Genomic DNA, 13,227 nt, shown 5'->3' on the forward strand with positions numbered 1-13,227 from the left:
CATATAGAATTTACCAAATAACATTTGTATGTAAATTTCTTTAAAAAGACTTTGAGGGCTTCCCTGGTGGTGCAGTGGTTGAGAGTCCGCCTGCCGATGCAGGGGACACGGGTTCATGCCCGGGTCCGGGAGGATCCCACATGCTGCAAAGCAGCTGGGCCCCGTAAGCCGTGGCTGCTGAGCCTGCGCGTCCGGAGCCTGTGCTCCGCAACGGGAGAGGCCACAGCAGTGAGAGGCCCGCGTACCGCAAAAAAAAAAAAAAAAAGACTATTTGAACTTAAAGGCTGAACTTCTAATAAAGAGCTTCCATTTGAAACGGTCAATGTTCTGAAAGAAATGCAAACAAGGCCAGCCCTACAAATCAAGCCCATGTCAAGTTTTAAACTTAAAATGTGAAGTTATTAGTAAGGTTTTCACTCTTTAATATTTACCTCTGGTAATGACACTATTGGTTCAAAATGGATATCTTCATTATGAACTACCTCTTCATCACTACCATCTTCATCTTCGCCAACTTTACTGGTTGACTGTGCTCCGAACACAGCTGCTCCAGTATTTGCCCACTGGAAATTTTTATCTGATGAATAAATTAGGATACTTAAACAGTGGTATCTTTTTAATAAGCTCTTAATCCCAGTTAGAATGAATCTAATTTCCAATGAATCTAATTTCCAATGATGTAACATACTTCTAATGAAAATGTTTAAACTTGTACTATTCTGGCATATTAAACTCACGTGGTGAGTACACAGGACTTTTAGTAACATTTATGCCTGGATATACAGATAGGGTCTAGGATCGTCTGAGCCTTAGGTCTTCATGATACTGAACTACAGAAGAACTTTCAGTAATGAAGCAGGTTCTTAATTAAAAGTATATACTTTGAAACTCTGAAAACCCAGCTCAGCTCCAAAGGTAGTTCATTTCATAAAACATTCTATCACATGAAAAATATAACTTTTGAACCTAAAAATGTTCTCAAAGAAGCCAAATCTGCTACTTCCATATTAGCCGAAGCAGACTAAACATGTTTATAACTTCTCTACCTCAACTTCCTCCTAAGGTAACTAGAGCTGGAGCTTAAACTTCTTGGCCAGGTGGCACTGGCAGCCTTGGGAGAAGCTGACCCCCACTGTCTTCAAGCAATACTAGGCTTAACTTAGTTAAGGGGTGAAAAGGCTTCCCACTCCCACGCAGAGGAACAAAGACTTTTACTCCCCCTCACAGGGAGAAGGTGAAAACTAAAAGCTTCTTCATCCACATCTCAAATGTGAGGACCCAGCCTGCTAATATATTCCCCACTATCTTAGAGGAAAGAAACCTCTCAACTCTTCATCACTTGCTGACAAAATCACTGCTCTCTAAACCTACATCTGATGCAAAAACTCAGGAGAAGGCAAAAATGTCACGGATCAGTTAAAAACAGCACCCTGAAGAAAGAACAAAATTAGTGTCTAAAGCAGTAACTCCTAAGTGAGGTTTAATGGGGAGAAAAAAAACAGGAAAAAAGAAAAAAGAAAAAAATTCTTAAGAAGATAAAGCAAAAGAATGCTCTGAAACAAGAAGAGCACAATCTCAGGTTGTGTGGGGGGCTTCCTGAGAACAGTAACCACAGATCTACATGATACACAGGCGTAGGGCTCAAAAATAGCTGGCTCAGGAACTCCCAAGCAGAAAAAATTTTTAAATTACCCCAATACCCTGAGAGGTATGGCAGAAAGTCTCAAAATTCCTCTGAAGCAATGGTTCTTAACACTGGGTGCATATTAAAATCACACCAACAGCTTCTGTAAAATACCAATGCCTGGGCCGCAGGCCCAGAGAGCCCAACATAACTATCAGGTGTTTCTTTTTTCTTTAAAAAGCTCCCAAGAAATTCTAATATGAAGCCAAGAGTTGAAAACCACTGTTCTAAAGGGACAGGAGAAAGAACTTATACAGTAAGAGTATAAAGATGTGCACGTCAGTAATATCAACTTAACAACAACTGTGTTCTAGATAATAGTACCTAGGAAGCTTCCACTCTGAGTCCGGGTTTAATGAAAACATTACAGAATCTCAAGGAAATAAGATAAAACGTCAAATCACGGACAAAGGGGAGCAGCAGATAAACATGTGTTCCTTGCGTTCTCTTAGTTTCCATATGAAATATTACACAAAAGACAGGGAGTGACTGACAGACCTGCCTGTGAAGAGGACTTTCAGGAGAAGACAGGAAAAAAAAGGAACAAAAGAAAACGTGAAACAAAAATAAAATGAACAGATGAAGAAAAAGTAATCACCACAGAAATAACACATAACAGAAAAGGAGGAAAGGATTAAAAAAAAAAAAGACTCCTCGTAGCTTAAAACCAACCAAAACAAAAAGTTTAAGATCAAAAAGGTCCACACAATGCCAGAAATAAGTTTAAAAAACAAAAAAACATTCTGGTGAAACTGATTACCTTAAAAAAAAAAAAATTAAATCCCACAAGCTCTTAATCAAAGAAGGCAAGGTGAAATTCTAAAATATTAAAAAAACTTACAGTAGTGTGAAAATTCCCCATGAAAAGCTATGAAATTGATTCCAGGGGAATTTAGTTTCAAAATGCTATTCTGTGCTTACTAGCACAATCTAAATTAAATAAAGCAGGCATTCAACACGCAAGAAAACCAATGATAATTTAAAGGAAAGTAATGACAAAATCTGAAGATAAATAAAAAACATAAACAAAAGAACTGATAAAACCAAAAGCTACTTCTTTGAAAAGACAAAGCACAAATTCCTGTGAGATCTAAGAACAAAACAAGAAATGTAGTTTAAAAAAGAGCTTGGTAAATAATCTCATGGAAAAAGGAGTGAACGTCAGCAAATAATAGGGCGAGCCTCCCACGTGGCATGAGTCTTGCCTGCCTCACACTTGATTGTACAGTACTGATGGAGTACTTTGAAAAAGGTATACCAAGTATCAAGCAACCTAACACATCAATTTTTATTTGGCTTTTTATTTGTGGATAATTATACCCACTATACACTGTTGTATCTGTTGACCTATGACCCTGTGACTTCAGGCTACTTATTAATAAATTAAAAATAAAGCAACCTGACATCAGTGAAGCTATGAATTCCAACATAACGTAGCATCTGAAGGTAATTTCTAAAAGTTTTATATGTGTTTCCATAAATGACAGGAACTGTTCTGTTTTTGTTTTTTTTTTTGCTGATTGGCTAAACCCAGTGTTAGTGAAACAAGTAAAAATATGAGAGGGAATTCTGAATTAGATTAATCATGTAAGTATGTATCTTCAATAAAATTTATTCGACAATTCAAGCATCTTGTTCAATTTAGGTGGTGCTATAATCAGATACATGAAAGCTACCTCAAGAATAAGAAAACATGCTAATTTTTTCAAGCTTCTGAAACAAGGAAAAGGATTATTTTCTACAAATGATACCCAAATGGACCAAAAATAGAAAAAAATCACTGGAAAAGGTGGGAAAGCTCACCAGTTATAAATGAGCACAACCCTTATATTAAAAAGCACAATTAAGGATATTGCAAAAATAAAAAACTGCAAAATCATCTCCTTAAAAATTACTGATGCACAAATCTTGAAATATTAGTAAATCAAAAGTATAACTAAAAGAACAATGTGCCAATCCCAAGCTTATTCCAAAACTGGAGTGACGGTTCTGCATTTCAGGATGGGGAAGACTAGCACCATGAGTTACAATGAATGACGAGAAAATTCTTATGGTTATATTAATAATAGCAAAAATAACAATAAAACAGAAGCCCTTCCTTTATTACAACACTAGATAGCTGGAGGGCAGGGCTGGGGAAACAAATGGCCAGGTGAGTGACAAAGGGCTTGCTCCCCCCAGGTGTGCATATTTCTGTAATACAATCATTAAAACGGCTCCTCCTGATCTTACCTTTGGACCCAAAAGCAAAATCCCCAGAATTACTGGAAGCCAAGTCTGCAAATGACAGCCCTGTGCTACTTCCAAATCCAAATGAAACTGTTTTGCTTTCCACTGGCAAAAGGAAAAGAGCAATTTAATATTTCATTTAATACATATTGAACATCAAAGCTTTACTCAGGACCCAAAGAGAATGGGGGTAGGACCTGCTGTACTACTGAGAGGGATGGGGTGGGATGGGGTGTGCAACATTTATAATCTGGTTATCTCTCTGAAGAAAACTTATAAAAGACATCCAAGTTCTGAGCTTCTTCATTGTTACTACGTTTTCAGGTACTATTCTCAATGAAGAATATACCAAAAGCATACCCAAAATCATTTTTTAAAAATGAGATGTAGATCTATACTAAATCAGATAGAGAGCTATACAGTTTCTGCTTTACACAATCTAATATAATCTAAAATATTCATTCAAAGGCAGGATTTCAGGAAATATCTATAGATTTTTTGTATTCTCAATTGTAAAAAATTAGCTCATAAAAGCGAAATATTTCATGCCCCTTTATAAATCTCAAATTTTGTTTTAAGAAAGGGAGTTTCTGGATCTGCATTTAAAAGTCTATCGTCTCAAAATCACAGGTGTACCTTATGTAGTAATGCATGCCTAGAAGGTTTTTATAAACATGTATCAAATTGTACCTTGGCTTGTAGAATCTGCATCATTTTCCTTTCTAGTACATAAATCCACAGGTTTATCGACAGTTTCAGAAGAAATAGGTGGTGAACTAATACATTTGGTAGCAAACTCTGGTTCTTCAGATTTACACAAAAATGGTAGGGTCACTTTACTGCCATCTGTACACACACTGTCAGCCGTGCTAGTTATGTCCTCATTCTGGGATTTCTGCAAAGAGGAAGTAACAAATAACTATGACATTAAGTACTGACTGACAAAAAGGATCATATACCCTATTTTAAAAGAAATTGAGGACTTGGAGTTCTGGACAAAATGGAATAAGCATACTTTTCTCTCTCCCATTCCACCTTTCATCCTACCTCTCCCAGCACCTACAGCTGAATTGGACTGAAACAGATAAAGCGACTAGAAAAAGCCTCTGAAAAGTGGATGAAAGCAGAAGGATTAAAAATCTCAAGACATGGGACTTCCCTGGTGGCACAGTGGTTAAGAATCCACCTGCCAATGCAGGAGACACGGGTTCGAGCCCTGGTCTGGGAAGATCCCACGTGCCACGGAGCAACTAAGCCCATGCACCACAACTACTGAGCCTGTGCTCTGGAGCCCGTGAGACACAACTGCTGAGCCCACATGCCACAACTACTGAAGCCCTAGCGCCTAGAGCCTGTGCTCCGCAAGCCACCGCAATGAGAAGCCCGCGCACCACAAGGAAGAGTAGCCCCTGCTCACCGCAACTAGAGAAAGCCCGTGCGCAGCAATAAAGACCCAACACAGCCAAAAATATATATATATATGTATATATTTATATATGGCCCACTGGTGAGGAGCAATGGCTGAGATGCAGGTGGCAGCCAGGCCTGGTGATGAGACCACGGACAACTTGGCCTCCACGGGCCAGCCTGTCGGGGTCCCCGCACCACAGCCGGAACCCAAGGAAGTGCTGGCCTGAGCCACGTGCCCCCGTGCACACTGCTGGGGCGTGGGGGCACCTCCAGGCCACATGGCCCATCATCCACAGCTGCCTGCCCCCAGCCAATGAGGGCAGTCCCTGCCTCCTGGACACAACCTCCTCCCAAACCCCTGCGGCAACCATGGGTTCCGGAAATGGACTAGGCTGAGCCGACGAGGTCGTGCCTGGGCCCCTTTCCTGACCTGCTTCCTACCTGCCTACAGCGGGTGTCACAACAAGAAAGTACTAAACCTGGAGGAAGAGGGTTTCTGGCCCGAACTGCTGGATGGTGGCAAGAGATTTGAGATTTTCTCTGACTGTCCCCCAGTTTTACAGAAAAAGAAAGCCCCTCACTATGGTAGATGGTCCCCAGGTGTAAAGACTACTGGAGAGACAGGCAAAGTGACCATCTGAAATTCTGGCCTTACCAAATTCACTTCCCATCAAGACACCACAAACATCCCCCCTCCTAAGAGCCATCTCATTAGAAGATGTATGTATAGTAAACTTCTGTTTTTTACTTAGGAAAAAGAGAAAGAAAAAAGAACAAAAAAGACTCTCAAGACCTGAGGGGTAATCTTGGTGAGAACCCTGTGGGAAATTTTTCCTGCCCCCACCCACTAACCCACATCCCAGGCAGGGTAACACAGCTGTCCAAAACTGCAGCTGCCGACGGCACAGATGGAAAAGGGTCCAAGAAAAGTCAACTCTCCTTGGCCGAGGGTGGGGAATGTCATGAAATGATCCGTGTGCTGAATGATCAGAAAAACTTTGAAAAGCTGTTCTAACCATGTTCCAAAAAAGGACAAATACTCTTAAGACAAATGAAAAGATAGGTGTCAGGCAAAAAAATATAAAGCACAAAAGAAAATCAAATGGGACTTCACAACTGAAAAATACAATAACAGAAATAAAAAAATTTACAGAATGCTCCATCCAACTGCAGCAGTATACATGTTCCTCTCAAGCACGCATGAACATTTATGAAGAAAGACCACATTCTAGGCCATAAAACAAACTTCAGAAAGTTCAAGAGAACAGAAACCATACAAAGTATATTCTCAGTCCATAGTGGAATTAAACTAGAAATCACTAACAGAAATATAGCTGAAAAAAACTCTCCAAATATCTGGAGATCAAACAACACATTTTTAATACACATGTCAAAGTCTCTGGACACATTAAAAATACTATGAACTAAATAGAAGTGAAACTACAGCTTACCAAAATTTGTGGAATGCCAACAAAAGCAAGGAAGGGGAACTTTGTAGCACTAAATGCATACATTAAAAAGAAGATCTAAAATCGATAAACTTTCACCTTAAAAAACTAGAGAAAGAAGAGCAGTATAAACGGAAGGCACAAAGAACTAAAGAAATAATGAAAAGCAGAGCAGAAATCAATAAAACAGAGAAAAATTAACAAGATAAAAAATGGATTCTTTGAAAAGGTCAATAAAATTTGATAAGCCTCTAGTCAAGCTCACCAAGAAAACAAAACAGATGACATAAATTGCTAATATCAGAAATGAAACAGGAGCTATCAACACTGATCCATGGACATTAAACGGGTAATAAATTTCAATGAACTTCACACACTTCACAAACACTGTTATGCCCACAAATTTGATAATGTAGAGGAAATGGACCAACCAATTCCTCAAAAGACACAACCTACCAAAACTGACATAAGAAATAGATAATATGAATAGGCCTATATTTATTAAAGAAAATGTACCATCAATTAATGTCCTTCCAAAAAAAAATAAGTACCAGGCCCAGATGGTTTCAGTAGTAAATTCTATCAAACATTTAAGAAAGAAATATTACCAATTCCTACACTGTGTTCCAGAAAACAGAAGCAGAGGGAATACTCCCTAACAAAGTACGTGAAGCAAAAACTGAGAGGAGAAAAACAAACATGCTCAGCAACACTCCTCTCAATAATCAACAGAACGAGCAGAAAAAAATTAGCAAGGATAGACTGGACTTGTACAACACAGCATCAACTGATTCGATCTATTTAGAAACCTGTTTTCCCTGCAGAAACAATAAGGAATGAACTGTGGTACGTCCTCACAAGGGAATACCACCCAGTGACAGAAAGAAACACACTAACACTACACACAGTAACTGGGCCAAATCTCAAAGGCATTATGCTTTTGAGCCTAATGAGTGAGTGTAAAAAGCTAGTATCAAAGGTTACACAAAGTATGATTCCATTCATGCTAGTCTGGAAAAGGCAAAAACGTAGAAACAGAAAACAGATCAGCAGTTACCAGAGGTTCCGAGTGGGGGAGGATCTGAACCGAAAGGGACAGTAGGAAGGAATTCTTTGGGCTGTTGGAACGGTTCTGTACACTGCCCGCCTGTGGTGGGGATTACAAGAAGCCAGGCATGTGTAAGAACTCACACAAAACACACACACAGGGAAAAGTGAATTTTCCTTATGTAAAATTTAAAAATTAATACAAATGAAAAAATCATTATTTCTTAATGACTGAAGCACAAGAAGACAGTCCATTCTGTTCGTGTCAAATGATTTAGGCTAACACAGCAGTATTATTCATAATAGCCAAGAAGAAGAAACAACCCAAATGACCATCAACAGATGAATGGGTAAACAAAATGTGGTATGTTCATACACTGGAATATTATTCGGCCATAAAAAGGAACGAAATACAGATAAATGCTACAATGTGGATATACCTCAAAAACTTACTAAGTAAAAGAAGACAGACACAAAGGACCACACATTATTATTTGTTTATATGAAACGTCAGAATAGGCAAATCTATTTTGTACAAAGTACATCACTGGTTATTCCGGGCCTAGAGAAGACGGGTGGAGATGGGGAAGGCTGGTGACTGCTAGAGGTTAACAGGGCTTCTTTTGGGGATGATGAAAATGTTCTAAAACTGACTGTGGTAAATATACAAAAACCCACTGAGTTGTACATTTTAAAATGGGTGAATTATATCACAATTAATGTTACCCAAAAAATGTAGGCTAGATTACTTGGGGGAGGGGAGTGTGTAATCCAGCGCCTAATACATTCACCACCTAGGAGTCCATGGATGAACAACTCTTGTACACAAATCAAATACCGTATCCCCAATGCTGAGCACAGTGCCAGCTCATACTAAGCACTTACACATACAGTGTATGTGTACACTTAGGTGTTTTATGCAAGGGATGCCTATCTGAAGATCTCGCATAGTCCAAGATGAATCTGAGTGTAAAACAGGAAGGGTGCATCCTAAGAAGATGTATATCTACACCCATTACACAGCACATTTCAGCTTTAATGGTTGTTAGTTCTCTGTTTCGTCTCTGTGTATTAAAGGGTGCTCTCCAAAATTACAATTCATCTTGGCAATTTTTTTCCAACCCTTATAATGACTTATCACGTTTAATTTCTGTACCAAAGGTATTTCTGAACAGCTCTTAGGACCGCTATTTAATGAACATTATGAGAGTGTTACAGAATATTTTACAAAAAGATTTTAAGTTATAACAATGATAACACAATAGTCACTCAAATAAGCCATTTCAACGTCTATAAACAGCACAGTTCACAAAAAACTGACAGAAGATACCAAGTCCTGTGTGCACCACAGGTGGGAAAAGAATAAACAATGTACAATTCAGTCGGTGCATCAGCATAGAGATTATTTTTCAGTGTTCTAAGTTTTGAAAAACATAAATTTTAAATAAATAATTATTTTTAAGTTTTGCACACGAAAGAGTGAGGCCAAATTTAAAATGCATTGTTTCAATTTGCATAACCCAACTTTATATTATGACTGTCCTGTATTTGCTGAATGAAAGACTGGATGCTAAAGCCTCCAGCAGGGAATTCCCTGGTGGCGCAGTGGTTAAGAATCTGCCTGCCAATGCAGGGGACAAGAGTTCGAGCCCTGGTCCGGGAAGATCCCACATGCTGCAGAGCAACTAAGCCCGTGCGCCACAACTACGGAGCCTGCGCGCCCAGAGCCCAGGCTCCACAACGAGAAGCCACCACAATGAGAAGCCCGCGCACCGCAATGAAGAGTAGCCCCCACTCGCTGAAACTAGAGGAAGCCCGTGCGCAGCAATAAAGACCAAACGCAGCCAAAAAAATTTTTTTAATAAATAAATTTTTAAATAAATAAATAAAGCCTCCAGCAGCAGCAATTAGAGAAGATGATTAAGAGAAATCGCATATTGTGTACTTCCACTGAGTCCAGGGAAACTGCTGAGGGATTTAAAATATACTTCAGATTTAGTATAGCAAGGCCGCTGATGGAAAAACTTCAGATAGGGCTTCCACAAATCTACTTGGTTATAAAAAAGGAAGTAATGTCTCTACATCAGCTGATGGCCACTAGCTATACGTGCACCGATGAATAAGCTGAAGCCTGTGGAACAGGCGGCATATCCTAGGTGGACAGCTAAAAAAACAGGCCACCTAGACTCCTCAGAGTCAGACAGACGGTGAAGGGTAGTAAGTCTCCTACAGACTCAGGCCACGTGTTGGGCCACGTCCCTCTCTACCCACGTATCCTTTAAATAAAACACTGCATTCATAACTAACTCCAGGACTCTGTTTCATTTTAACCATCTTTCCAACAATTTTTAAAAAATAGTATTTCTTGAGAGGCAAGGAACCATTCTGAATATGTCAAAATTAAGATTGTAAACAATTACAAGACAGGGACCTTGTCTTCTAGTTTCTGTGGAATACAAATTAAGACATCAAGGTGTTGATAGCTGCTAAAATGACTACACCTAAGCTAAGAAAGTAACCAAATCACAAAGTTATTGGCAAAGCAAGGTATACAGGTCAGGGGAACTAAGTTTCAAATGCTGCTATTTCCTATCCACTCTGCCCACTCCACAATCAGTTAACTTGCACAGAAAATGAACTACTTAACACCGTTCTTTGCAGGGCGTAGACCTTCTTAGGGACATCTGCACCGCCATGCTGCCGCCCTGACTCCCCAAGCCCAGCACACGCACCGGTTGCAGGGGTGCCTCCGGTCCTCCGGGCAGAACACAAGTCCTCCTCCTCTGGGCCAGAGTTGCCCGAGGTGTCCGACCGCTTGCCAGACACACCCCATTATTACCACGTGGTGAGGACCTTCTAGCTTATTGCGTCAACAGAGGCAACTGGGCCAGAAGGAGCACACAGAGACGGTCTTACTTGAGCTTCCTGAACTTTGTGAAGCTCCGATTGAAAGTCTTCCCCACTTCCATTGTCCTCATCAGTGTCACTGCAGACTCCACAAAAAAATGTAGGTGGAAGCTTTAACGTATCTGCTTTTGCCTTTTCTTCAACTGTTGGTTTCTTTTCCCAAACAATAATACATTCTTTCTCATTATCTGAAAATCCCATACAACACAAGGAAAAGAAAGTTAAGACAAAAGTAGATGAAGTCCAACTACTCTACAAACAATGGCCCTCAGTGTCATCTACAGATTATAGACCCAAATAACAAGACCTTGGATGCTGATGGAGAACCACCACCACCGGGAGCACAATGTTTTTCACTTCACGTTATTTTTAAATATTTTAAGTCACCAAGGCAAAACTGGTAATTACAGAGGTGACCAGATTGCAAGATTCCTTTTAAACAGAAGATTTTTAAAAAACATTGTAACTAGTAATTTTACTGTTACATACCTGTTAGATTTTCTTCTAAGAGTCTACGTTTTTCTGAGTCATCCAAATACAGTTTTCCATTAAGCTTCTTGACAGCTGTGTCGAAATCTTCATCTTAAAGTATAATTTGATTAAATAAAAGAACTTCCAGTAAATTTCAGATTTTCCAGCCAGGAATCTAGGAAAATTATCTCCAACTTCACACTTTCCCTTACTCCCCACATCCAAATAGCAACCAACTTTGCCTATTCCACACCCCGAACGCCTTGTCTGAGCTGCGCTGGCATTCTGGCTCCCCTTCCCATCTCCACTTCCCACAACCCAGTCCTCCACACCACTGCCCAACTGTCCTGCTGAGATTATTCTGAGCACGTAACTCCCCTGCTTGAAAACTTGGACAGGGCCCACAGAGCTTTCCCCAATAAGACCCTGTCTCTGCCTCACAGTTCACCCACCCCTCGGAGACCCCAGGGAAATGAGAATTGCTTTCAGTCCCCTCAAAATGCCTGCCCTGTTCACGGCAGCCACCCAGGGAATGCTAATAAATGAATGCAGCTCTTTCAGTCGTGACGTCCACTGACTGCTCACACATACATTTAGGCTCAATACCGGCCTGCAGGGCAGCAGGGGTGGGCTCCAGGAAGCAGGCTGAAAGCAATTTCATCACCCCACTCACTACGAGGACCGTGAGCAGAACGCTTTAAAGCAACAGGAGGCTTACCGTCCTCCTCCTCTTCGCTGACGTAGTCTGGCCTGTTTTTGTAACAGAAGAAAGTGGGAGGAAGCTGAAGTTCGCTTGCAAGAGCTTTTTGCTCAGGGGTCGGAGTCAGCTCATACACAATGAGAACATCGTCATCTGAGGGAAGATCTTCAGGCTTTTTCTTCTCTTCCACTGTAAGACAAGTCAAAAAAATTTATAAAGACAAGGTGTTAAGTAATTAATTAATGTCAATATTCTAACTGAAAATAAAAATCATGGAACTTAATCTTTAGGTTAAAACAGCATGCTGATAAAAACACACATACTTTGATTTGGACACAGCTCATAATAACCATGAATTAGAATTAGAAGCCCGAGGTAATGTTCTATCAAAAACCCTTAGAGGACACAGAATCTACTTAATAACCGAAAAAAAAAAAAAATCCTGCTTTTACTTACTGATCATTGAAAAAACTACTATTAACAACTATAAATTAAAAAGGTATTTAAAAAGTGCAGCCACAATCATACTTGGAATACTAAACGGTTTAGCAAAATATCCATACATTTGCGATAACTGAAACATTAAAGAAATCATAAGCAAAGATTAGTATAAATACAAAACTAAAGCAAAGCCAACCTCGATGAGACCCTACAAGGAAAGTTAACAATTGCCAAGGATGGTGGGTGATTAGAATTACATCCAATTTTCTGTATTTCCAAGCATAATAGATAAAATTAAATTAAACCCGTTATCCTCTGGGTAAATAATCCTGTAGGAACCTAAGACAATTTCTATTAGCTGAAAGACCAAAAACAACAAAAAGACAAAAGATGGAAAGAAAAGGAACTCTTCGTACAATATGTTCTGGTCTATAAAGAAGAATTTCTGGCTAAAGGAACTGATAAGAGTAAGCAAACCATGAAGCATGCTCTGTACCAACTGGCACTGTCCAATATAGCCGCCTGACCACACTTGGCTATGAAGCACCTGCAGTGCAACCAGTCCAAAGTGAGATGTGCTGCAGGTGTAAAAATACACACTGGGTTTTGAAGATTGATAAAAACAAAAAACAAACCAAAAAAACCCCACCAAAAACAAGGGGGAAAATATCTCATTATTAATTTTTTATACTGATTAGAAGTTGAAATGGTATTTTGGACATAATGCGTTAAGCTGAAGAGAGTAATAAAATTAATTTCATCTGTTTCTCTTTTTAGTTTTAAATGTGACTACTAGAAGCTTTCTCATTACACACAGGTTGCATTTTATTTCTACTGGATGATGCTGATCCAGAGAACAGCCCTTTTGCAATACTGAACTTGCCTTTCAC

At 39.6% G+C, this 13,227-nt stretch overlaps 1 protein-coding gene across 6 annotated transcripts in view; it reads right to left on the reverse strand.

Annotated features, from left to right (window-relative positions):
- Positions 1 to 13,227, reverse strand: part of LOC114900576 (E3 SUMO-protein ligase RanBP2-like) — a 54,630-nt gene that overhangs the window by 2,717 nt on the left and 38,686 nt on the right. For 5 of the 6 annotated variants that reach the window (XM_029231789.1, XM_029231790.1, XM_029231791.1 and 2 more), the window contains 6 exons: positions 11,915 to 12,085; positions 11,215 to 11,307; positions 10,735 to 10,913; positions 4,604 to 4,808; positions 3,917 to 4,018; positions 432 to 577 (listed from right to left, as the gene is read on the reverse strand). In XM_029231789.1, coding sequence (XP_029087622.1) covers positions 432 to 577; positions 3,917 to 4,018; positions 4,604 to 4,808; positions 10,735 to 10,913; positions 11,215 to 11,307; positions 11,915 to 12,085 — 896 coding nt within the window. Of the gene's footprint in view, positions 1 to 431; positions 578 to 3,916; positions 4,019 to 4,603; positions 5,153 to 10,734; positions 10,914 to 11,214; positions 11,308 to 11,914; positions 12,086 to 13,227 lie in introns of those variants that run through there. The other variant, XM_029231795.1, reaches the window with a different exon arrangement.

This window comes from Monodon monoceros, unplaced genomic scaffold (genome assembly GCF_005190385.1).
Source record: "Monodon monoceros isolate NGI ecotype Baffin Bay Population unplaced genomic scaffold, NGI_Narwhal_1 Super_Scaffold_19, whole genome shotgun sequence".
In the NCBI taxonomy this organism is placed as follows: domain Eukaryota; kingdom Metazoa; phylum Chordata; class Mammalia; order Artiodactyla; family Monodontidae; genus Monodon; species Monodon monoceros.